The 25,324-nt window shown below is 41.5% G+C and overlaps 1 protein-coding gene across 4 annotated transcripts in view; it reads right to left on the reverse strand.

The window, feature by feature from the left end:
* PHACTR2 (phosphatase and actin regulator 2) overlaps positions 1–25,002 on the reverse strand; it is a 110,818-nt gene extending 85,816 nt beyond the window's left edge. For 3 of the 4 annotated variants that reach the window (XM_015858286.2, XM_015858288.2, XM_015858285.2), the window contains exon 1: positions 24,864–25,002. In XM_015858286.2, the coding sequence (XP_015713772.1) occupies positions 24,864–24,987 (124 nt within the window). In that variant the 5' untranslated portion in view covers positions 24,988–25,002. Of the gene's footprint in view, positions 1–451; positions 969–24,863 lie in introns of those variants that run through there. The other variant, XM_015858287.2, reaches the window with a different exon arrangement.
* Between the last annotated feature and the right edge of the window lie 322 nt (positions 25,003–25,324).

Here is a 25,324-nt window from a genome sequence, read left to right on the forward strand (position 1 = left end):
TCTAAATAGAAGAGAGAAGAAACAGAGAGAATAGAAGAAGCTTTAAACAATGCTGCACATATGAGAAATGCATTTTTGGTTACCTCCATGCACACCTATTGCAATCTGTGAAAGATATTCCCCCATTTGACCCTATGCATTTTCCCTTCCTTTCACATCTCCTGCATACAGCTCCCGAAACAAAACCAAAAACCTTGAAAAGGCAGACCCTACATTACAGTTTTGGCTCATATTTCAAGGAAACACTGGCTTAAAACAGAAAAGCTGACAATCAAAGGGTTAAAAAGTTAAGTGTGTCACATTTTACACATAGAAATTCGCTCTAATAAGGGACATTGAAACAGAAGGATCCGCAAAGGCTAAAGAAACACATCTCATGCAGCGAGGGAGACTGAAGACAAACGAACCCTGCAGCTTCGCTAAGAAGGAAGATCTGTTTAATTTCACTTACCAGCATTATCCATTTTCACCCCTCGGCATTCAAAAAAACAGAGTTACCCAGAAAAGCAGCCGGCACGGTCTCCCTCTCGCTAATGAAGCTGGCTTGTCCTTCTTCTGGTTATTAGACCTTGCTGGCAGTCAGAGCATACTTCATGCACTGACTGCAGTAGACATCACCAGGAAATTTATATCTCCAAGGATGACAAACAGCCATTAGCTCCATTATAGGCTGATTAAGATTGTGCGAGCCTATCAAGTAGATACTTAAATCCCCCAGGGTTTTACCTCTTCAGGGAGAAAACAAAAGAACTCCAAGCCTATAATACTGAATATATGCTTCCGAAAAGTAAAAGCAATGTTAATGAGGATGTGTTCAATGGGTAGGGAAACAAAACTTTAAATAAAAGAGGGGTATGATTACAAAGCAAAGGGCTATGATTTTTTAGTGACGCAACAGAAAAGTTTAAAGAAAATAAGGGGGAAGGAACCTATGGCTGAGAAGCGTTATGTTAGAGTACAGTCTGCAGCCCTCAGCTTCGGCTGTGCCTTAAATCCTACAAGTTGTGCACCTGATGTTCCCTGCTGTCTGTGAGAAACACAGCAGATGCCAATTATTAATTGGCTGGAGGCATCCATGGTTATACTTTCATAGCTAAATGTGAGGAAAGAGTGAAAAGTAACAACAGGGTTTTACTTCTTTCAGTGTTAAAGTAACAGCACACTGGCTGCTGCAGAGACTGGGCTCAATGAAATCTGAATGACATACGCTGAGATTAACGGGTATCACTTCTAAACCTTCAACACCATTGCATAGAATTTTCCCCCATAGAAATAAACAAACAAAACCAGAATAGACTTCTAAACATTTCTCCTCCCTGCACTCCCAGAGTTTTCTCCCTATAAAATGAACATGTATATACATACATACATACATACATATATATATATACACACACACTATATATATATATATATACACTATATATATATTTCCAATAAACAATCTCTTCCCTGGCAGCAGTGAGTAAAGGGAACAAGTATCTGGAGGGTACCAGGAAATGAATGTTCCAATCCCATTTAGTCACTGATTTTATATGTAACCCTAAACGGAGCATTTTGTGCTACAGTGTTTGCTCAGTAGTGAAAGGGAGACCATTATACACACTGAATTTGGCAAAGTACTTTTGTGAAACAGAATGTCACAAAGCACTAGCGCTACATAAATGTCACAATGTCCTCACAATATTTCTCCTTTAAATAATTCACTAGGTACTCCAGTTCTCTCCACTGCGATGGAAAAGAAATACACATTTTTTATCTGTACCACATTGACATGAAGCCCCTCAGCCTAGAGCTGCATCACATGAACAACAAAATACATCTTCCATTCATCCACTCTTCACTGCCCCTCTGATCTTATTTGTCCTTTTTAAATGTTCGAAGAGAAGACAGTTTCAACCCTGATCTATTTACACTGATAAAGAAGTGGAGAGAATCAATGGCTGAGAGCTAAAGTCATCAGCAAGATTAGAGAATATCTAGGGCGCAGTGGATGTATTCCATATTACAGAAAGGAAGCGCTTGGAGGGCTAAGGAGAGAATAAAGACTAGAAATCTGTCACACTTCATATTAAGGTTCTATTTATAAGTGGCTTATAAAGAGCTTATAAAGAAAAAATAGAAGCTGTCATGAGCATTTTGCATTTACGCTGTGTTTCAAATAGCTGAAACAACATCACTGCAAGAGGTTAAAAATGACCAATAAGGAACCTGTTTGCCTGCTTGATCGTAGATCTGTTAATGACAGTTGATTTATGTGACAATTGAAGTTACCTTTTTAGGTGCACCTGATTAAACCTAGGAGCACTAACCTGGAGGAGACAAAGTGGGCACCTGATAGATGAGCCATCAGATATCTGCCCAGTTCTCAGAAGGGCAGAAATGTATCTTAAATCCTAGCAAGTATGACAAAGCTTTGTGTTGGCTAAAGCTAAGAGGAGCTGGATTTGAATCCAGTCTGTGTGCTTTGAGTTTCATTTGGACTAAGCACTTGAGTTAGCCACCAGGCAATGATGCTGCTGGACGAAACCAGTCCCAAGCCTCATGGCTGGGGACACAGATGGGTAACAGCCTGTGCTCAGGAACCCAAGGGACATGCAGAGATCCTCTGACCTGAGGCAAAAGAAGAGCTCCAGGCAGTGTTTGTTTGCATGTGGCAAGCAGGGTGCGTACCACGGCTGAGCCCCACTCACCTGCATGGCATCCCTACAGGGCGCTGGTCTCCAGCCACAGGGAGGAGGAGACCTATGGGAGCACACCACAGCCCCCTTCCTGCCCACACACAACCTTTCTGATAAAGAAGCCCTAGAAGATGACAATGCGTGCCCAGAGCCCATCCTTAAGTGCAATTCAGATATAGCCACAGCCTTAGGTCAGCTGAGATTCATGACTGTAAGGTGCTAACTAAAAGTGTGGAAGTCTGAGTTGTAACAGCTTGATAAGCAATGAGTTCAGGTGCTTCATCAGGGCTGTGTGACAAGTAATCATTTATTAACTCTTGAAAGCTAACTATAAATGGAAAATTAATATGATACATGACCTATATCTCCGCAGTCTGAACAGAAAATATCTCACCAGAAAGCTTCCAAAAAAAGAAACCTTCAGAAAATACATGGCTTTTTTTTTACTTGTAGGCAATTAGAGTATTGCATAGGAATTAACAATTGTGTATGATCATATGCAGTTAATACCAGATCAAAACCACATCATCCTGACTGCAGACAGGCAAAGGAAATGTATGGGCTGCAAGTGATATTTAAAAGGTAAATATTTGTATATTCCAGACATAGACTTATCTGACCTTTAAGTACAGAGCAACCACATCACAATCTATAGTTGTATGATGCCACAATGTCTCAGTCTTCCTAAGGACAGTTTGGGATAGGAATGTAGAAGACCAAGCCTGCAGCAGCCCAAAGGCTTCTCTCTTCCTTCCCAAAGTCTCACAGTCCACAAACCCATTGCACAGCTTCCTTAAGCTGTGAGGTAGTGCTGCTTTACTGCTTGTTTCACCCACAGGCATGTAAGCCCCAGGTTCAATCCTGCTCAGCTGGGGACTTGCTGAGTGACTTCGTGCAAGCCCCTCCAGCATCAGGCCTCCTGCAGGAATGCTTCGTGCCATGCTGCTCCCTGCACCTAAGCTGTGTGTGGATAAACATGCTGGAGGCAGTGTGAGACCTAATGGCGCTGTGTTAAAGGCTGATGAAGCAGCTAACTTGGACAATCAGTGCCACCTCCTTGAGAAGAAAGCACTATGAAGTACACTAGAAGCACAGCTAATGTCACAACCACCTAACGATCTCGTTTTTCAGTGTACCTGATGTACACAGCCTGCTGCAGTAATGACATTTTGCTCCTGGGAAAATCAATGAGGATTCACAGAGGCTCAGCAATATGCCTAGGAAAGAAGTAAATAGAGAAGGCAGGGTAAATAGATATCTCAGTGCCCAGCCATCATAAACACTGTAAGCCAACAATCCCTTGGAATCAATGCAGAGCTTCAGCTCTGGTGCTTCCAGTCATGACAAAGGCACCCGAGAATACATTTAGAAAATGTATAATCTGGCTTGGTTGGGAGCAGATTTGTCACCACAAGGATCTGACTCGGTAAGATTCCATTCTGGGCAACATGTTTCACTTCACTTGCACTGTGTCTGTTTCTTCCCACACAGCAACAATTGTGCAGGTGTCTCTGGGAGAAGCTATACTCGTTTTTAGACACCGTGGGTTTTTCTAGTCAATGCCAACACTAAATACACATCTTCATGTGATTCTTCTGAGTACCCGCTGGGTACCAGGCCAATGACTACTGAGTACCTGTGGCCTCTCAAAAGGTGTTTCCTTCCATGAAGGATCAGTCTGCACTGCTAGTGGCGGGGCAGTTCCACAGGTGACAGAGGGAAGAACACTCTGAAGGCAAAGGAATGGACTTTGCTCAGACAGACCCCAGTTTCACAGTCGGTAACGAAGATAGCTTCTTACCACAGAAGGATGCTTTGTGCAATACAACAAAACCTTTGATTATTACTCACATTCTTCAGGCCTTAGGTATACGAAAACCACCCCTCCCCTGGCACATTCTTGAAGATTGTGAGGCAAAAAGGAAAGCCTCCTGAGGAAGTGGTGAACTGTATACCTGGAACATCTTTCTGCTGAGACCTCTCACAAAGCCTTCCCTAAGCCTCAGCAGTAATTCCCAGCATCGGTGGCAGAAGTGTTTGCCAAACACCCTCCCCCAGACTCACATAGGTAGAAGAGTTTTGGAGCAGGACTGGGAAAAGCAGAAATCCCCTTTGCCTGGGTGTAAGCTACATTTCAGCTTGGAAATGCTGTTAATTTGCTACTCTAAGTGCAGAGAAAGCTTTATGTTACTGAGAAAACAACAGGCGCCTTTTGTTCCCCAGGCAGTTTTTATCCTTGAGCAGCCCAGCTAGATACAAAGTTGTGATTCTTGTCTAAAGCCGAAAGGGGAGAAGCAGCACCACAGAAGCCAAGAGATTTAAACTGATACAAAACAAGAAGAGAGTGGGATCCAGACAGCAACGTGTGGTCTTTGTAGGTGGGAAGTTTAGCAGCACAGATGGGTTTGCAGAGGGAGCAGGAAGGGCCTTGGCACAGCAGAGAATGGTGCAGGCAGGCAGAGGCAGTGGGAGGGAAGGCAGGGACAGAAAAAGGGTTCAGCATATCATGAAGCGAGGTGCTGAGTAGGAGTTACAAGGAAGGAAAGAAAAGCACCTCTGAATGCTCCATTATTTAAGTAAATTCTAGCTTATTTCTGAATACCTACTTTTAACAAACTCATATCTAGAAAGCAGTGTAGTATGGGTTTGGCTTCATTCTTCCAGAGGCAGCAGGTATTTGTAATGAACAAATGGAAAACCTCTGGAAAAGCAAGCACTTATTTGCTTCCTTTAGTTTTCCCACCAATTCTGCTTGGCAGCAGGCAGCTCTGTATTCACCTGGCTGTTCATCCAGCTGTGGAAACCCGCTGAGTTGTGCTTGAACAAGTTATGTCAAGCCCTGACACAACCCAAACTAAACACATCTGAAAGACCTGCTGATGTGACCACAAACACGACTGCACTGTAGGGTACATGAGCCCCAAGCAGCCACATCTTCCACTGAGTTGCAATGTGTCTGCCCTCAGAAACAAAACAAGTCCTGCTGATAGCTAACTGACATCTCCCTAAAACAAAAATGATTTGAAAAAAGCAAATGGCTATGGAGGAACTGGGGGTGTGGTATTCCTCATTACTGTGTGGGTAATTGAGCACTGGCATAGGTTACCCTGACAGGTTGTAGAGTCTTCTTCAGTGGAGAGATTCAAAAGCCATTTGGACACAATCATGGGTTAATGTCCCCTAGGGGACTCTGTTGGAGCAGGGGCTTGTACAAGATGATCTCCAGAGGTCTCCCTTCTAACCTCAACCATTCTGTGATTCTGTGATTTACAATTGCTGTCATTGCTGTTCATCTGTTAATACAACATATTGCTCACAAAAGTGAATTCTGTCAAGCACACTGAAATAACCTCTCTCCTTTGCTCTCTAAATATCACAAACAAGTACACTGAATCATGTTGCAGTTCCTTTCATCAAAGCATGGCCTTTGCTACCCAGAGTGCTAGACTAAATTCAAGCACAGGAAAGAAGAAAAATCAGAGCAAAATAAGAATTTTGAGTATGGCTGTAGAGTAGCAGGCTGACATAATCCTTGGTGTTATCCAGTAATAAGAAGGAATATAAACTCTGTATCCTTCTGCAAAATGCAAAATAAATTCCTGGACTCAAACCCCATTCCCACACCTGAGCTAGGCAATTATAAAGCCTGTTTATAAAATGTTCTGGCTCTGAAAATCCATGAACATCTTTGCATGTTCTGAAACCATCATGATATTTGTCTAGATGCAATATTTGTTTTTGGACAGATTTTACACGGAGGCAAAACCGAAGCTCTGGATACAACGACAGCCAGTTTTGGATCTCATTTTATCTCTGGCTTTGTCATACTGTGGCTGGTACAGCAACACCTCACTCTCAGCATTTAACAAAATGGGGATCGTTCATATGAACATAAATGCTGCAGCCTTCCACTGCAGTTTAGGAAGAGTACAAATATTGTGAGTCGTAAGGAACAAAGCACCAGAGAGGCCATTTGGTCTGGCACAGAGTTACAATAAGAAGCAATGGTTGGAAACTGAGAATAGGCAAGTTGATAGCTATCAAGTAGGTACTTGAAAGCAAGTATCTATTGCAATGGCAAATATGATTAAGCTACCAAGGCTATCAGTGGATTTTCTGTCTCTAGAGGTCATCATTTCATAATTGGGTGCCTTCTGGATAACACCAATCAAACATCGGTTACTGACCTCAACAGAAAAGCAAATGAGAGTGATTTAAGGGTTTGTATCACATAAATTGGACCTAATAACCCCTCTGACATTAGCACTATAAATCTATGTGAAAAGGCCAGTCTTTATTATTTTTGCTGAAATGAAATACTTGGCTTCTATCATGCCTTAATGACTGCACATAATAGATTTACAAAACATTTTACCCTTCTCCTTATCTCAGGATCTTAATCTTAGTTTCTGCCCACCACTTTTCCCCTTTTCTGTTCTGCAGATTTCTCTCTTGGAGTCTTACATACAGTGAAAAGAGAGGGAATTTAACCTTATTGAGAAGAATAAATGTAACCTTCTTTCTGTTTTACCTTAATATATGCTAACAAATAATTCAGAAATAGAAAACAAAGGAGAGACAATATATCCTGGTCTGAGGAGCAGAGGTGAGATCCCACACACAGTGAAGCCAACTGCAAAACCTCCATTTTAGTGGGGCCAGGCCTTCATCTCTTCACACAGTCAGGCTTGTGTCAAGGCTAGGGAAAATTCTGGGTACATGAGTTTGTTTTATGGAATATGAGTAAAAATACATAAAGAAAGACTTAAGCACAGAATAGAAGAGCTCATTTGAGATATACATTGACATCAGGCTTAATCCCTCTCTCCTCCTTGGAGGAAAAATTAGGAACGGAAGAACTAGACAATTACTGCTATAAACTTCCCACCCTTAGGAAAATGATAAATTTAAGACAGAAATCTTCTTCCTTGAGAACTGATGAACTTATAGTGTGAATAGTCTGTATGATATACACAGTACATTTTACCAGACAAACTTTGCCTCTTTGGAGGCTGGCATTTTGTAACTTTATTCATGAAACAGTAATCAGAACAAACATAAATTAAAACCAACCAGAGAAGACACTTGGCAAGATACACTAAAGACAGCTATAATTTCAGTTCATTTCCTTCCTATCTCTTCTCCTGAGCTCCAGATAATTATCACATAATTCTCATTGTTGATCTGTGTTGGCTTTTGTATTCATTTGTATTCACATGAAAAAAGGAAAATCCATCAACCAGGAGTTACCATTAAATAAAGGAGCAGTTGTGTGCTGCCAGATGTTCTGCAGTGTTTAAAAATAAGAGAACTGCAGGAGAACTGAACCATATGACAGTGCTTGAGTGGGTTTCTCAAGATGACATTAAAAGATACCTAATTAACTATATTTAGATACAAATTTAATTTCTATACTATTGAAATATTCACTCAGAGGGTGGTGACACATTGGAACATGTTGCCCAAGGAGGCTGTGGATGCCCCATCCCTGGAGGCATTCAAGGCCAGGCTGGATGTGGTTCTGTGCAGCCTGGTCTGGTGGTTGGTGACCCTGCACACAGCAGGGGGTTTGAAACTACATGATCATTGTGGTCCTTTTCAACTCAGGCCATTCTATGATTCTATGAAATGGAATTGCATTTTCTCTTAATTGCAGCTTCAGTTCCACATTGAAGGTACCCGCTTTACCCACATCCAAGTTATGACATGTGTCTGTGCAACTGTATGAGATTTGGGGGGCACAAGTCTCACCTGTTCAAGTTTAGGATTACTGTTACTTCAGTCCTCAAGTTGCCATGGATTTGTGAGGATTGTTTTCCTCCCTCACTGATGGGAGCTGAGCAGGCTGTGTAGCTGCAAAACATGTCTAAGTGTGTCAGACTCTGTAATGCCTGCAGAGACCCCTGAAGCAAAGAACTCATGTTTTTCCCTATATCTCATTCACCTGCTGTTTTCTGATTCAATATTAGATATTTATGCACTAGATTGACCAGATAGACCTACACGAGGGATCCACCTAGACGGCTATGGCCAGTATGAGGTGCTTCACACTTTCACCAGAGGATATTTCTTTTTAACGACTAACAGTCAGAGACTGAATTCTCAAGTGTAGAACGTGTAGTAAGTCAATTACCTGTTGATGTGTGCATCAATTAATCCTCAGTAGCCCTGTTAGTTATACAAATGTCTGTGCTCTCTATGACTTCTGTTAAGTTCCCATTCTCAGCACTTTAGGTACTGCATAGATGACTGCTGTATCTTATGCTGCTTGGTGATTTTCTAAAACCAGCAACAAGACATGCTGAAATAAGCCTCAAAGGTTATGAAACAACAGGTATCTTTTAATTCCTATAAAAAATACTTCTGCTCTAAAAGAGGCTAGTAAGTAAAAATTATTTTCTTACTGTATTTTTAAAACGTGTCCATTTGCATGAACTTAGATGACAAACACACAGCCAAACTGATATCTGCAAAACCCATCGGACGAACTGGCAAGCTGGAAGTGTGCCATATGAAAGCGTAGGGAAAATATGCATTAGAGAGAATTTGTTTTTGGTGAATGAACAGACAAGGTAAATATTTTCCAGCTCAGGATACAGTTGCATCACCATACGCTGTACTTTGGCCACAATTGAGCCAATATGTCAGAAGAAAAATGACCTGCTACAGTAGTTTCAGGTAATAACACTGATAATTCATCAGCTGAAGGTTTTTAACTTGAAGCAAAACTCTACCAGTGCTCCACTACACACAGAGGTTGAAGGTAAACTGCTGTTGATGCAAGCAGAGAACTTAAACTGTTCAGAGGTGTACCATAATGGAATCAGTGACATAAAACCAGTCAAAAACCTTGGGAGCTAATGCTACTTTCCTCAAAAAATTTAAAAATAAATAAATAGAAAAGAGTAAGGAATCAAAGAGCTTCTTATTAACAATTCCTCCCCCTAACTGAAACAGCATGTGAGATTGCACAACCACTCAAAAAGGGACTGTTACATATTACAGGTTGGTTTGTGATACGTCTTTCCTTCCTCAGTTAGCTATTACCCAAAATGCCCTGTTAACTCTAACATGCCTCTTACCTGAGCATCCAATCCCAGGGTGTCATGCAATGCAGTTTAATTCCTTTTGTGGCAAACAAGTCAGCACTGTTTTCCTGGGGTGGTAATCAGACCTAAAAAAACTCCAAAGTGGCATTTATATGGCATTGTTCCTTCTATTTTCCCTTTAAGTAGCACCCACTTTCATTGCAGTGCCTATTTGGTGTGCAATCTGGGATACAGTAATTAACTGCTGCACACAAGTCTTTGTATTAAGGCAGCAACAAAGGTGTGGGGTGGAAAATGATGTATCCTGCTTCATTTATTTCTAAAAATAACAAAATTTCATCAGGAACATGCTGCTAGAGTTTGCCCAGAGAGTGTACTTAGAAACGAAGGGAAAGCTGCCCGCTTGAGAGGGATATGAAAAGCTCATTAAAGCTGTTACAAAAGGTGGTTAGGTATTTTAGAGCTACAACACTGCCCTTCTCTTTACATTCCGGGGTAGAGGAATATTATCTGCTTTGCTTTGGTGAAGAAGAGAATGGTACAGAGGGATCCTGAAAAAAATATTTGAAATATTTTTTCTTATCTGCATTATTAATAATGTTTGAATTATTAAAATGTAATGAATTTGAAATAGCCAATTACTTCACTTCTAATATCTTTTTCCTTTGTCACTGCAATCAGTGTGGGAAATGGGATTACAGTAGAAGCTGTTTCCTCTTTTATTCCCTGTTTCCCATTTTGGTTTTCAAGCACAGGCATATTGGCTTCCATTCCATTCCTCCAAATTTCTTTCTGTTTAGAGATGCGAGCATACGGCACAATCATACACAGCTGTAACTTATGAAACCTTCTACTCTTACTTGCCCTTTCAAGCCACAGGTTTTGAATGTGAGGAACTCTGAACTCCCACAGTTGTAATGAAAACATGAAATGGTATGATTCTATTGTGGTAGTTGCAGAATCCCTCCAAAGTTTTGTTTTCCACACTTGTTTATTTTAAATCCATGCAAAACCATAGTATTGGGCACTAATTTTTGACAGCAATTTACCTTTCAAACATGTTGGAATTTTACCCATGCTTTATATGAAAATCAGACCAAAGGATGAGTATGTTTGAGCTTGTGAAGACTGTTTTGTCTCCCTATATTGTCCTCTCAAATGCTAGTAACTTCTCTGGTTTGCTAATGTTTGCAGATTACACAAGGGTACTTGGCATTCCTACATTCAAACCAAAACTAAAGAACTGAGTAGAATGGGGCCAAGGACAGTCCTCTGTAAGATTCTACTTGAGATGCCCTTTTAATCTGACAGAAAACATATTTTTGAGAGAAGTTTATCAAACTGTTGCACGCCTACTTTGTGGAGATTGCATCTAGTCTGCTCCCTTAGCTCATGTTGAAGTGTGGTCCTGTACAACAGCCTCAAAACCCCTCTGAAGTCAAGATGCATCAAATCAAGATAGAGCTAGCATTTTCCTTTAGTAGGCTACTTAACCCTCCAAATGCTGAAAAAAATCGAGTTCTTCTACATTTGGTCTCATTTAATTATCAACTTTGGTTTTCCAAGTACTTGCTAATAATTCAACATATCTCATTCTAAAACTGACCTGTGATGAAAGTGAGTATACCTGCTCTTGATCTTTTTTTACACCACTGTAATATTTTTTGTCACTTTGTATTAATTTTGCCACGCTTCATCTAGAAAGAAATGTCTAAAGGTAACTCAAGAAATAATACCAATTTTGAACTAAGCCTGTCCTCAAAGAGGCTCTTATACTACAGATTTAACTGTCTCACTTTTATTTGATGAAAGAAAAGTTGAGTGCAATAGGCAAACATTATAATCTGCTTAGCCAAGACACACAGATTCTCTGCTACACATCTCCCACAGCCTTTTATGTCCAAATCAAAAACTAAATCACTTTGGGTACATTCTGAGCAGTTAACATTAAAGGAAATGTTAGCATGCTAAGTTGTCATAAAGGCTGCAACAAGCAGTGAAGTAGGCCACCTTATTTATTGCTTCTTTAGGTCAAGGATGTATCTGAATCCAAAATAGGTTAGTGCATAACATTCAAATCAGTAATGAAACAACTATGCTGTTATGTCCTGACATAATGATAGTGTGTTGTAAGGATACAACTACACATTTTGAGACCTGGATGGAACTATACTCCAATAGTCCACAAAACAAAGATCTTCCACCTAGTTTGCCCCAAAGCTTTCAGGAAGCTGGGAGCAATCCTGCCTAATTCTTGAGCCACTGGAGCTGAAAGACATCAAGCATTTCTTGTGGTTGCTATGGAATGAGGGAGTTTGGGCTCCTTAGTCTTGGAGGTGGTACAGCGACTGTTTGGGGGTTGCTGGAAGCACATGACTGCTTTACTCCCAGGAGGGGAGTAAACTCTTTGAAAGGGCTGACAATAGCAGGACTAGGGGAAATGGTTTTAAGTTAAAAGAGGGAAGATTTAGGTTGGATGTTAGGGGGAAGTTCTTCACTAGGAGAGTGGTTAGGCCCTGGAACAGGCTGCCCAGGGAGGTTGTGGATGCCCCGTCCTTGGAGGTGTTCAAGACCAGGTTGGACGGGGCCCTGGGCAACCTGATCTAGTAAAGGTGTATGTTTGGTGGCCCTGCCAGGCAGGGGGGTTGGAACTACATGATCCTTGAGGTCCCTTCCAACCCGGGTCATTCTGTGATTCTGTGACTCAGCTAATGAGATATTGTAAGGGTGCTTCCTGCCCCCAACTCCCCCGCCATGTTAAATTCATCTGCACTTCTCTGTGGAAGGTGTCCAGGACTTACAGTTGTAATTTACCGAACTTTTGATGTTGTTTGTACTCCTTTAATACCATTATTTTGTAGGCCATGTAGTACGTTCTATAAAAATGACTCAGTGAAAAATAACTGAGACATTTTCATGATCAGTTCAGCCAATATTGAATAAATTATTGAGAGACGTTTTAGTAATTTTGTAAGACTGTTCTTTTCACGTTCCATTTAGAAAACAATAAAGCATGAGGATATGGCATGGAAAAAAATGCTTTTGATAACTTGTAGTTATATATATATAGTGTTTGTACTTGTTTTTCTTCTCTGGTAAAAACAATTCAGATGCACATGTACTAAGCCTACACAAATGCTTTGATGTTACTTTTTATATTTATCAATTGTATGTGAACCACTAAGGATTACCAAGGTGTTTATAATGAAATACAGCCTAAAAGCAAAAACCTAAGCAGGCTCTCCTCCTTCAAGAATAAATTAAGAAAAAATATATATATATACATATAGTCACAGAACTTCTTTTAGATTGGAAATAATGAGTAAAGTTTCTGTTTTAGACTTCTAGGGAAAGTCATTCCAGTTCCGGAATTCATGTGCTGGGAGAAGGAATTCCAATATTCATACTCTTTCAAGCCAGTCAAAGGGTTCTACAACTCCGTTAACGCTGCATACAATTACATTTAAATCTCTAGCAGAAAATGTCAGGGAGAGCAGCATCTGCTCCAGTGAACAATGCCAATGGAGGTCCTAGGTGTCTGTTTCTGAATGTATCTTACAGATCCCACTGAGCTTCATTTTAGAAAATACTACTTCAGAGTTCAGCACATAGAAAACAAAATTTACTCTAATTCTTTTTAGTGTTTTGTGTTGGTTTTTTTTTTTTTGTTTTTTTTTTTTTTTTTTTTTTTTTTTTTTGTTTTTTTTTTTTTTTCTCAGAAGACTACATAATAAATGAACAACACAGCCTGAGGGTCTGCATTTCTGATCTGGCTGTGAGTAGGGTCAAAGCACTCTGTACAAATACTGGAAAACCTGGTTATCATTAAAGCAGACTTCTCTCATAATGAGTCAATGTCCAAGTAAGCAACAGGCTGCCCACAAAGAATAATAGCCCCTAAACAGCACAGATAACAGACCTCACTCACCTACTTGCTCCTCAGCAGTTTCTTTGTTGGATCAATACAGAAACTGCAAGCCTGGACCAAAGTACAGCAGAATCAATACTACAAGGAGATCCCATTTCAGTGAGGTAACCAATAATGTCCAGCCTGCAGCATTACCTGGGCTGAGTGAAGAGCAATGACTGATAAAAACACTCTGTATCATTTAAATGTACACTTTATGGATTAAAAAATAAAGAAATTAAGAAAGAAAGAAAAAAAGAAAAAAAAAAAAAAGAAGAAGAAGAAAAAGAAAAAGAAAGCCTTCAGGAAATTTAAAACAGTGCTGTGCTATCTGATTCCACTTCAGGTTTATGCTTTTAAATACAGCTGAGTTTGTGTTTAAAGACACTGAAACTAATGATTCTGCTGGGTATCTATCCCTGAAACAAAACTGGCTCAGAATCTATTAAATCTGCTGCAGTGGGGCTTGTGACTTGACGAAAGCAGCTTATGTTTTAAATCCTCTGCTTCACAGGAAGGGCCAGCAATCCAGGCAGCGAGGCTTATTGTCGATCGACATAGCAACCACCCCATCTAGCGCACCGGCCTCGCAGCAGCCTCGTCTCATCTGAGGCATGCAGCTTCCCCCGGCAGCACACCTTGCAGATGGGGAGCTGAAACATCTGGACAGATGTGTGCAGGCAGCGAAGGGCATCACCAAGGGAGGTGCTGCAGGCAAAATGAAGCTAAAAAGCTTCTCTTCTCCAACATTTTTTCCATTTCCCTATTCCTACAGCAGGAAAGCTAGCTACGTTGTTGGGCCCTGTGAAGCTGGAAATAGGAGCAAAAGCAATAGAATGCTCCATTTTCTTGTAGATTCTTTATAGAGGATAAAAAAATTAAAAAGATTACTCATATGAGCAAGACCCTTATCAAGAAATTCCATAGTGCAAATAAAGGGACTAAAATTGCCAGCCTGAAGAATGAAGGGATCCGATCCAAAAGGCCGTTTGTTGGGAAGAAAGTGGGAGGGGCTGAGAAGAATCTAATTATTTTTCTTGGTTAAAAAAATAAAAAAGTCATTTGCTCTGTTTGTGGACATAATGGTGGGACTATTAAAGAATCATCAAATAACTGAATGAAATAATTCTGTTCCTGTTGTGGTTCTTTCACATTTTAAACCCTCTTCATTTTCCTTTGCTATCTGAGTCAGTACTCTTCCCCCCTCCCCAGATTTTCCCAGACCCTTCCTAATCTCTTTGATACCACAAAAAAAGCAGTAGCTGAATAGAGGGTGGTCATACCCCTCATGTCAGAGGAGGGCCAGTGTGATCCTCAGTACCACTGCCAGAAGGAAGAGGTGGAAGCAGCTCATCCTTAGCTAGGTGGACACGAGACCAGGCCCAGCTCTCAAACCCCAAGGAGACCCTCGGGCATGAAGCCAGGCTGCCTGGAAGTGTTCCTGCTCCTCAGGTGTACTTTTACAGAAGAAAAAGTAGAAATTGCTACATAACATCACCTACTTTGAAATGGTTACAGATGCTTTCCACTTGTTTCTTGTTTAATTGCCCTTGAAAAACAGTCTTGTAGTACTTAGGGTGGCACATTTATTTTGATAATTACTAAGCCTGTACCATCTCAAAACGTGTGATTAATGACTGTGGTATTGAACTAAGTGTCACCTTGTCTTTGTAAAGCACTGCAAAGGGAACTTCCTGGCATAAAAGCTGCAGCAGTGTTCTGCAGTCTGAGCCAAAGTCCTCTGAAGGCCATGGCAGCGCTGTCAGCCACAAGCATACATGGGTCAGGCCTCCAGAAACACAAGGAGGACAAAGAAAGGATATTATAACTTAATTTGAAAATTAATTAAGAAAATAGAACATATTCTATATCATAGAATCATAGAATTGCTCAGGTTGGAAAAGACCTTAAGATCATCGAGTCCAACCACAACCTAACTATACTACCCTAACTCTAACAACACTCCGCTAAATCATGTCCCTCAGCACCACATCCAAACTGATTTAACACATTTAGGGACAGTGACTCAGCCACTTCCCTAGGGAGCCCATTCCAGTGCTTAACAACCCTTTCTGTAAAGAAGTTTTTCCTGATATCCAACCTAAACTTACCCTGGGCAACTTGAGGCCATTTCCCATTGTCCTGTCACCTGTCACCAGTGAGAAGAGACCAACCCCACTCTTGCTGTAAGCACCTTTCAGATATTGGAAGAGAGCAATAAGGTCTCCCCTCAGCCTCCTCTTGCCCAGACTAAACAGCCCCAAATCCTTCAGTCGGTCCTTGCAGGACATATTCTCCAAGCTATTCACAAGCCTTGTTGCACTTCAGCCCTCTTCTTCAGTGCTGCTACAGAAATTCCTAGGCTCAGAACAAAAAAAAAAAAAAAAAAAAAAAATCAGGAAATTACACTCTTTAGAGCACTGGCTAAGGAATATACTCCATTAGAAGACTAGCATGGTTTCCTGAAACACCCTTGTCTTTGCTGCAGGAGTCCTGAACATCAGTGTGAGTCACACAGACATCTGGCATCTACCAAATGCCAGTGGAACTGGCTTTTCATTCCTCCTCAGTACAGTGACTAAACTGGCCAAATAATGTTCAAACTAATCCTACCTTGCCTCAAAACATGTAAGCCATTGCTGCAACAACTCTGTTTCAAGAAAATTAAGCTCCCATTAAAAATGGAGATTAGACCTGTTGGAAGGCACGCATATTTTGATAGCTTTTATTGACATTTAAAAGGATTAGTATCAGAAACCATTTGCATGCATTTTTCAAACTGATTTCCTTTTTATGTACATAATCTGAGGTATCTAATAGTGAGTCAGACATAGATGCATATCTGCCATTTGCAGAGGTCCTTCTGGATTTTTCCCCCCATTTGTTACGATAATATTTTTACAAAAACATTAAATCAAATGTCATTTGCCTCACACAGGATAAATTTTCTGGCTTATTTCCATTACAGGGTGTAAGTAATTCAGACAAATTCACCAGAGCAGAAGTATGGCGTTCCAATGAGCATCAGGTCTCTAATCAGTGTCTGAATTAAAATCTCTTTGGCATCACATCTCCAAAATTAATTTAGATGGCAGACAATGTTTAATTGATGGACTTCTCTCTAGAATTCACCTAAATATCACCTAAATATTCCAAATATTCATCTAAATTCATTGAAGTTTATGTTTATCTTAACCCTATAGTAAAGAGGAGTATAACACAACTCTACAAAACACAGAGGAAGGATTTTGTTTAGTTTTCCACTTTCACTTCTCTCATTATCTGCTATTTTTTGGCTGCTTCAGAATTCTTCCCCTCTCACTTGCTTTCCTCTTCCTTTAAAGAGGCTGGAGAAGAGGATGCTTTGCCACAGATGGAGGGACACTGATGTGGCTCTTCCATCTAGCCAAAACGCAAGATTCATCGTGCCTTCTTAACTCACAGTGCACATGGCCTAAACACATGATAATAAAAAACAAACCAAAACACATCACCAAAATCCAAACAAACAACAAACAAGAAAAAAAATCCCCAAAACTGCAAAAAACCCTGCTCTTTGCTACTGGTAAACTATTTCTTTTTACACCCCTTTTAGTGTGCTTGCAGTTTTGCTCCAAGTGCCTCCAGCAGGGCAGTCTTCCCTGGCTCCCCAGTCCAATAGATCTCACACCCCCTTCCACACATCCCCTCCTATGCTTGCATCACTTTTCCAGTCTTGGCCTAGAACTAGGACAACCAGTATCTTCTTACCAACCGAGTTTACACATTAATGTAAGGAAGTTGCAAAAGTTGCATGCTCCACTGAGTTATTTTTACTTGACAGGAACTGATGATACCAGTCTTTGTGCTTCTTGCAATAGATGATTTCTAATTTTAATAAATGACAACTTATCCAGCAAAGTACAAAAACATGCCAAATTGACAACATAATTACATAGTCTGCTTTGGACAGTTAGAAGGCACTGGTCTTTTTCTTATAAAGAGAAAAACAATATGTGCACTTATTATGATACTAAAAGCTCTTTTAGAGTTTTAAAATGTTTGTCTATAGTTCTCTCCTAGAGAAAAACCTAATGTGCCACACACCCAGTGCTGAACACATAGAAATGGGTGCTGTTGTGAGCTGAAATCATCTACACAGTCAGATATACACTAACTTGCTCAGTACGAGAAGATTGGCCAAATCCCAAGTTGATTACTTAAATAAGAGGAAGTTCTGCAAATTAATGCATTAGTCCCTGGGAAATCTTTCCACAAAATTATCTGTGCTATTTGCAAATGAAAAAAAACCCTTTTGTTTAATTCTCAACTTCCAAAGAATAAGACAAAATCCATAGCAGATGTGCGTCCAACAACTTAAATAGCTGGGTGGCAGCATGTTTTCTGGTTTTGTTATTTGCTGAAATAAACATTAAGTGCAATATTGCCATTCCATTTTGTTTGCAGCAAGACATAACAGGAAGACATCTTTTAAAAAAATCAAAGCCCCAAAGTCAAATGGATGAAGAGAGACACTGTGTCCCTGGGGAGCTGTAACTCTCCCTCTCTGCTCACTCCAAAGAACTTTGAGCTGAAAGTCTATTCAGAGAAACACTATAAAACTACAGCCCAATGTAATGAAAGCAACGTGCTCCATCCTTGGGGCTAGAGCAGTTAATATCATGTCTTGAATGTCCTCAGAACTGCCTCTCGTCCCCATGGGTTACACTTGTTCCAGCTGTATAAGCAGAAGGACGTATTTCAAAACCAGCCATCCGGAACTTACCAAAAACTGCCTTTAATCAGAAAACAAAATCAGAATTATATCTTGTAGACAGTGCCTGTTCAAGCTGTGCTTTGGTAGCAGTCATTCTTTTTCAGACAAAAAAAACTCACTATCATCAGTGGTTTAAACCACTAACATTAGCTGTCAGCAGCGACACTGGGCAACAGTGGAAATAAAATAAAAATAGCAATAAACAAAGATGACTGCTAATTATCCTTTCAGTCACAAACTTACAACATAACTGCCCCTGTTTGAACACAAAGGAGGCCTACAATTAGGACATATTCAACTGCAAATGTATCACAACCCCTTCTTTACTGCGCTTGTAGATGATACAAAACAATACCTCCATACCAAGTCTAGACAGTGCCTGTAATTTTCTTGAGTATTGTGTATATTATTCACAGATGAATCTTACAAGCTGTGATTCTCACCCTCGAAATGGAAAAAGAAAACATGCATACATTGGGGTCCCTTTGTTCAGCGTGCATTCTAGGCCTTGGCTAGACCAAGCGTCCTGTCAAGAATTTTAAATAACATAAGGATCATGCCAGAGTTCAGCCTTATCCTTCTCCTTACCACCATACAAAGCTCTACATCAGACAGACTTTTGGTGTGTTTGTTTGCTTTATACTTCCACATTTTCTGTGGAGATTTTTTTTTCTTCCCAATGAATTCATTGGAACAGGCTGCCCAGGGAGGTTGTGGATGCCCCATCCTTGGAGGTGTTCAAGACCAGGTTGGACAGGGCCCTGGGCAACCTGATCTAGTAAAGGTGTATGTTTGGTGGCCCTGCCAGGCAGGGGGGTTGGAACTACATGATCCTTGAGGTCCCTTCCAACCCGCGTCATTCTGTGATTCATTCTGCGATTCTGTAATTCCTAAAATAGAATGAATCTCTGCTCAGCCTTTACAAATTCTGACCTCTATCTGCCTGTGGCAGTCAAAAAATAAACGTAAATAAAATAAATAATAAATAAATGTAAATGTAGTGCTTTAGCATATGCCACCTGTGGTAGAATACCTGCTCTTCAACATTTAACTCCCAGCCCCCCAGCTACTTGGCAGTATATTTGTCTGAATACACCAGTGGTTTTAACACAAGAAATAACACCATAAATAAGAAGGGCAACCTGAACCTTGTCACGAATATACAAAAAACAAGAGAGAATAGAGGTTAGAAAAGTATCTTAGCGCCCAAAGAGGCAGTAGCTTAAGGTGCTTCCTAGCCACCAGTCTTATAAAGTACTATTACCAGAGAGCAAGGCAGACTTCATCTGTGTTGAATAATAACAGGTTGTATTAAAGTACTTGATACATACTTGCATTAGTACTTGATACCGATTTCAAACATTTAGATTTCAAAAATAAAATAAATACTGTTTGAAACAAATGACTTACATTCAAGAGTAAAAAATCTTCAGTCACTTTTTGATCAATTTACTCTGGCTTCAGACTTGAAGTGCAATCTGATACTAAATGGTTACTTGCTGGAAGCCACACATCAGCAGGAAGTGCTAAATGCCAAAGGGCCTTGAGAAACTAAAACATGCAGTAGCAAAGTAGCTCACAGACTGAGCTACTGATCTGGTGCTGCAAAAATACAGTCATATGCTGCAAATGTTTGTTACCCAATTTCTACTTAGTCAACAACGATTATTAACACATTCATAAAATACTCTTTTTTTCCATCTTGTGTCAGAATGTTTGTTTGTAAAGATGCTACACCAGAAATAGCTTTACATGTGTGATACATAGTATACATACATGCTTTGCATTTTTTAATCCTTGTGTTCCTTAATCTTAACTCTTGGGTTGAGCTCATCTCAAGAATTTACTCCTATTATTCTGCAGGAGCTGGAGCATGGAATAACATCTTTTATTCCAGTATAAAACAGATAGATTCTTCCATGTATAATACTATACAAAACTGTGTTAGAAATGGCAGGCCATGTTGTGGAGAACAATGCCCCCTGCACATCTATCAGAACAACAGTGCTTTTCCAGGAGACTCAAACTTCTTCAATTAAGGCAAAATATTTTGTTATTCCTGCATTTTTCCCTCAGCACACTTTGGAAACTACAAGTTTCTTCTACAACTACAAGTAAGACACTGGAATGGGCTGCCCACAGAGGTCACCACCTCTGAGTCACCAATACTGGAGGTATTCAAGGAACGTTTGGATGCTGTGTTGAAGGACATGGTTTAGTGAGAACTATTGATGATGGGTGGATGGTTGGACTGGGTGATCCTGTGGGTCTTTTCCAATCTCGGTGATTCTGTGATTCTAAGTTACTTGTAAGGATGACAGGAATCAGATTTAACATTATGGGATGATGGTCTCAGCATGTTTCAGATTTTTACAAGAAGCAGATGCTCCAATTGTGTAAGTATGTGTCAAATTGCATATGAGTTAGATTGCTGCCTATTCCTGACTGTTCAGATTGTCAAACTGAAGGGAAAATATCAATGTGGATTTAGGGAAATGGCATAGTACAGTCATTGTTGCTAGCTTAATTTCTAAATCCACAGGAATTATGTTTTGTTTTAACTCAGACTGGAGTTTTCTACTCTGAATCATTCGCCTTATCTTAGATCTGCCTTACCTTTGATTCATTTTCAACAAGTCCCGCTTGATATGGATGGAAAATCATGTTTTCCTTCTATATTTCCATATAATGTACCAAATCCAGCTGCTTTACTTGCAAGCATACTTCCACATCATGAGGCTGTGCCCCTCTCATTCCCATGGGATGAATGAAAGACACAATCTTCCTAATAGCCCTCCCAAAGCACATCTGATGTCGTCTTTATTACTAAACTTGATTCCCATAGGCCCTAGTAGTACTCTCGCTTAGCATATATGGCCATAAGATTGAATATGCTGCAGTCTGAATAGCTATTCTGGCAGATGTACAAGCACAGAGAGAAGTAAAGGGAAATAGGAGCACCTACCTACCTACCCTTCATTTATCTTTTTCCCTGAGCTCTATGCCCCCAGGTGGCCAAGTCAACATATACAACATATACAACAATTTTCCTTCCTCCCTGTCCAGGGCGCTCTGATGCTCTGGTCACCACATGAACTCTTACTCAGTTCTCCACTGAAGGGAGTGACTTTAAGCCCCCTTTTCACCCACTCTACTCTGCAGTTAAGAGGTGTAATCCTAGCGGTGACTTATCATTTTGAATTAGTTAACCTGCAAAGAACCACTTTGACAGCGAAAAAATTCTAGAGTAAAACTGGGATGTAGAAGTTTTGAATTATGGTTGCCATTTTCACTGAGCCATTCACTGTTTGCTCTACGGTATGGTCTGATACAACAGTGAACTGCTGTCTGAATTCTCAGGTGTTTTTTTCTTTCCATCTGTCATCAGAAAGGCAGGGAAAAAAGGATGAAAGGAATGGAAACAAGCATCTGGAGGTCACCTCTCAAGCTGAAAGGTGCACTACATAGCAGTGGGACAGATCATCTGAAAGGTTTGCTTCACACGAAGTACCCTAAATGGAATGGAGACATTGGTGTTTTTTTGACTTCTGGTGTGAGAAGTTCCCTTTTTACAAAAAGGCACCTCACCACAAACCTCAACATATTCTGAATCAAGTGCAAACCTCTTTGCTTCAGGCCCTACAGCAAAACCCACAACAAGAGAGCAAAGTGAAAACTGACTATATGGACATGCAGATAAAAAGCTGTCAGGGTGACACATTGGTTGTGCACCATGGCAGCAAGTGCCCGAGCTTTGAGACTGTCACGAACTAAACCACAAGCAGCTGACACAAGCAGCAACCTGCCCTCAGCCTCAGCCCACAGCTCAGCCTGAGAGCTGCCCTCAGCCCTACACCACCAAGCCTAGGTTCTGGATCATTTCTGAGAAAGCATTTGAACAGCACTTGCATTTCAAATGCAGTTCGAGCCCTGCCTATGTCAGACATCAATAAACTCACCTAGATTCACTCACCCTTCAGATGGTTTTTAAGTCTAATCAGTCCATATGGAAGGCTGTGCTGGTCTTAGAGCAGCAATGCTGCTGCTTTGAAGTTTTAGAATAACATTTTTCTTCCCCAGTCTCCTAACTCTTACAAAGCTGCCCTTTGTCAGGCTGAGTGTTCAAGTGACTCAGCTCTGCCTTTCATAAAGCCTATGAACTTGGATGGAATAACGCCTTTTCAGGGTATAGACCAAAAGCCAAGGTTGTGTCACCCTTCCTCGCCATGAGGATCGCCTTTTTCTCCCCATCAGAATTAGTGTCTGAAAGTGAAGGCTATGCCTGACACAACAACAGACAGGGAAATTAAGTGATCTTCTACCACTGACTGTAAAAGAAAAGGCCTGCTTTAAGACAAAGGGGGAAACAGAAAATATACTATCCTCTCAAATTCAACCTCAGCTGATGAAGTGAGATTCTTCACAGTGATACAAGGAAGTTTCTGCTCTCAGCAAAAGCTAGCAGCAGAGGAAAGAGAGGGGATAAAAGAGCCAAAGTTGCACAAGCACTGGGAAAACCTCATCAAACTCAATGTATTGAAGAGATACGTGTGGTACTGAACTGGAAGAGCAAACAGATCAGTTTTACATGGTATTGTCAAAGCTGCTTTTAGAAATGCTGTGCTGTTTTCCTTAGCCGGAAGGGTCTCTACTAATACAGTCTCATGACAGATGCTACGCTGAGATTGGTTAGGAGGTCAGGAGGTGGCAAAATGGTGGTGCACTGTGCTTAGTGGGTAATGGACTGGTATGTACCAACCCATCGCTGGTGAATCACAAGCAGACAAGCTGTATTTTCAACCCAACCAATGAAGAATGTGGAAAGCAAAGGAAAATGCACAACAGAAACAGCAACTCGTGACTTTGGAGCTGGAGCTGAACCACTAGGTATGGGCAGCAAGCACATTTTTTGCAGGCTATTTAAAACTCAGGTTGTTGTTTTCTGAGTTCAGCAGCTGGTGCACAGGTAACATCTGATGTGAGCAGCCTATTTCAAATGAGTCAGGTGGCACAGGCAAAGAGGTAGGAGCAAAAAATATTAATAAGGCTTATACAGTTCCCTTAAGTGCTTCACATTTCTGTCCCCATTATGGTTGCTCCCCAGGTTAGTGGGGGAATGAGAGAGGTTATTTTAATGGCATCTCTGAACCACCGTGTTAAAAATTAAACAGCTTTCAATCTTTAATGCTTGCTTTTCGTTTTAAAGGGGGAATCAACAGCTGTGTGTCAGCATGCAAACATTTTTGTTGTGTCCGATGAGCAGCTGGAACAAAACATGGGAAGCAGCAACCGGGAGGATATGGGACGAAAGAAATGATTTCAACAAAATAAAAACCAGAGAAAGCAACATTTGACATTTGCCGGCAGGAAGTACATCCTCACAATTAAAATAAGAAAAAACCAAGCGAGGCAAAAAGGAGGCCTACATTATCTATTGGAGAAACAACAAATAAATAACAAGGTATCTCTGGAAAAAGAACACTATTTTATCTCCACTTGATTTGCTGTTCTCATATACTGCATCCAGCTCATTGCTTGTTGAGTCTTGACAGTTAAGTTGATAACCACCACACTTTGACGTAGACTCCGCCATGTCCTGACCTGGTCACAGCAGGATCACCACAGTGGCGGACATCTTGCGCACACAAGGAGTTGTAGGGTGTTGTTCATTCACACTGCACAATACATCTTACACCTAGAAGCAGTCCTTTCTAGTTCAATCATACCACTGGCACTTCCTCCCTCTCCAAGCCCCAGATATGCTTGAATAGACCTTACAAGTAGACGCAGAAAAATGTAAAGCAGAAAAAGATGTGGGAAATGGCGCATAGGCTTCTTTTCATTTGCGCTCCACTTCAGACCCAACCATGCGCCATGCTGCCCTGATGGTGCTGGGGCACAGGAGGTCTCTGTGCTCTTTGAGGTGCTGTGCCTCACTCAGACACAGTTCCTGGTGCTGCTGGGGCTCACGGTCACCTCTGTGTAGCATCGTATGGGTGCATCCAGAACACCTGCATGACTGAGGACATGTGTGCCCCGTCACCTTAGTCAGTGGAGCAGAACTGATTTGCAGCCACACAAACCCATGTTTCTAAGAAGTGCACAGCAGCACAGACACCAGAATTTCATGTTCCTTAATATCTAACTTCAGAAAACAGCCTGAGTGAAGAGCAGCCTCATCCAAGCATGTATTTGTTTCACTTTGGCCACTTTCAGTCGGCCGCACTGCAAACTCATGTCCTCGCTTCCTCTCCTTTACAGAGCAGAGTTGTTCTGCACACCGCAGTGAATCCTACTTTGGGACTGCTCCCAACCCGAAGCATCCCGCGTGCGATGCAGGGTTAACTCCTTCAGGAGAGCACCGCTTCGCCCCACCTGTTAACTCAGCTCGTGAGCGGGATGCCCCTTCCCGAAGCCCCCAGCCCAGCTCAGGAAGCTCTGCGAGCTCCTCTTCCCCCGCACCCCCTTACCTGAGCCCCCCACGCCGGAGCGGAGCCGGCAGCTCCTGCGGGATGAGGAGAAGGAGGAGATGTCGCTCTGGGAGCGGCCGCGGGGGCCGGGCAACGGCCAGGAGGGGAGCGGTGCCTCCGCCATCGGGGAGTCGAGGGAGGGAGGGAGAGCCCCGAGAGAGAGGGAGGGAAAGTTTGCGGAGGAAGAGCCGCCCCTCCGCTTTGACCGCCCCGACGCGGGGCCGCCCCGCTGGGAGGGCGATGGGGACTGTGGGCATCCAGGAAACCCCGCACCCCATCCATCCTTCCCTCCGCAGCCCCCGGGAGCTGCAAAGCCAAACTCCGTGGTTTCGTTTTGTTTTGCCGGATGCTCGCAGACAGGTTAGCCCAGCATCGCACAGGCACTGCGTTCCCCTGATCAGAAAGTTTTCTGCCAAGTCACAGGAGCCAGTCCCAAGTTAAGTTTTGCACCAAATCCCATC

Source organism: Coturnix japonica, chromosome 3 (genome assembly GCF_001577835.2).
Source record: "Coturnix japonica isolate 7356 chromosome 3, Coturnix japonica 2.1, whole genome shotgun sequence".
Taxonomy (NCBI): domain Eukaryota; kingdom Metazoa; phylum Chordata; class Aves; order Galliformes; family Phasianidae; genus Coturnix; species Coturnix japonica.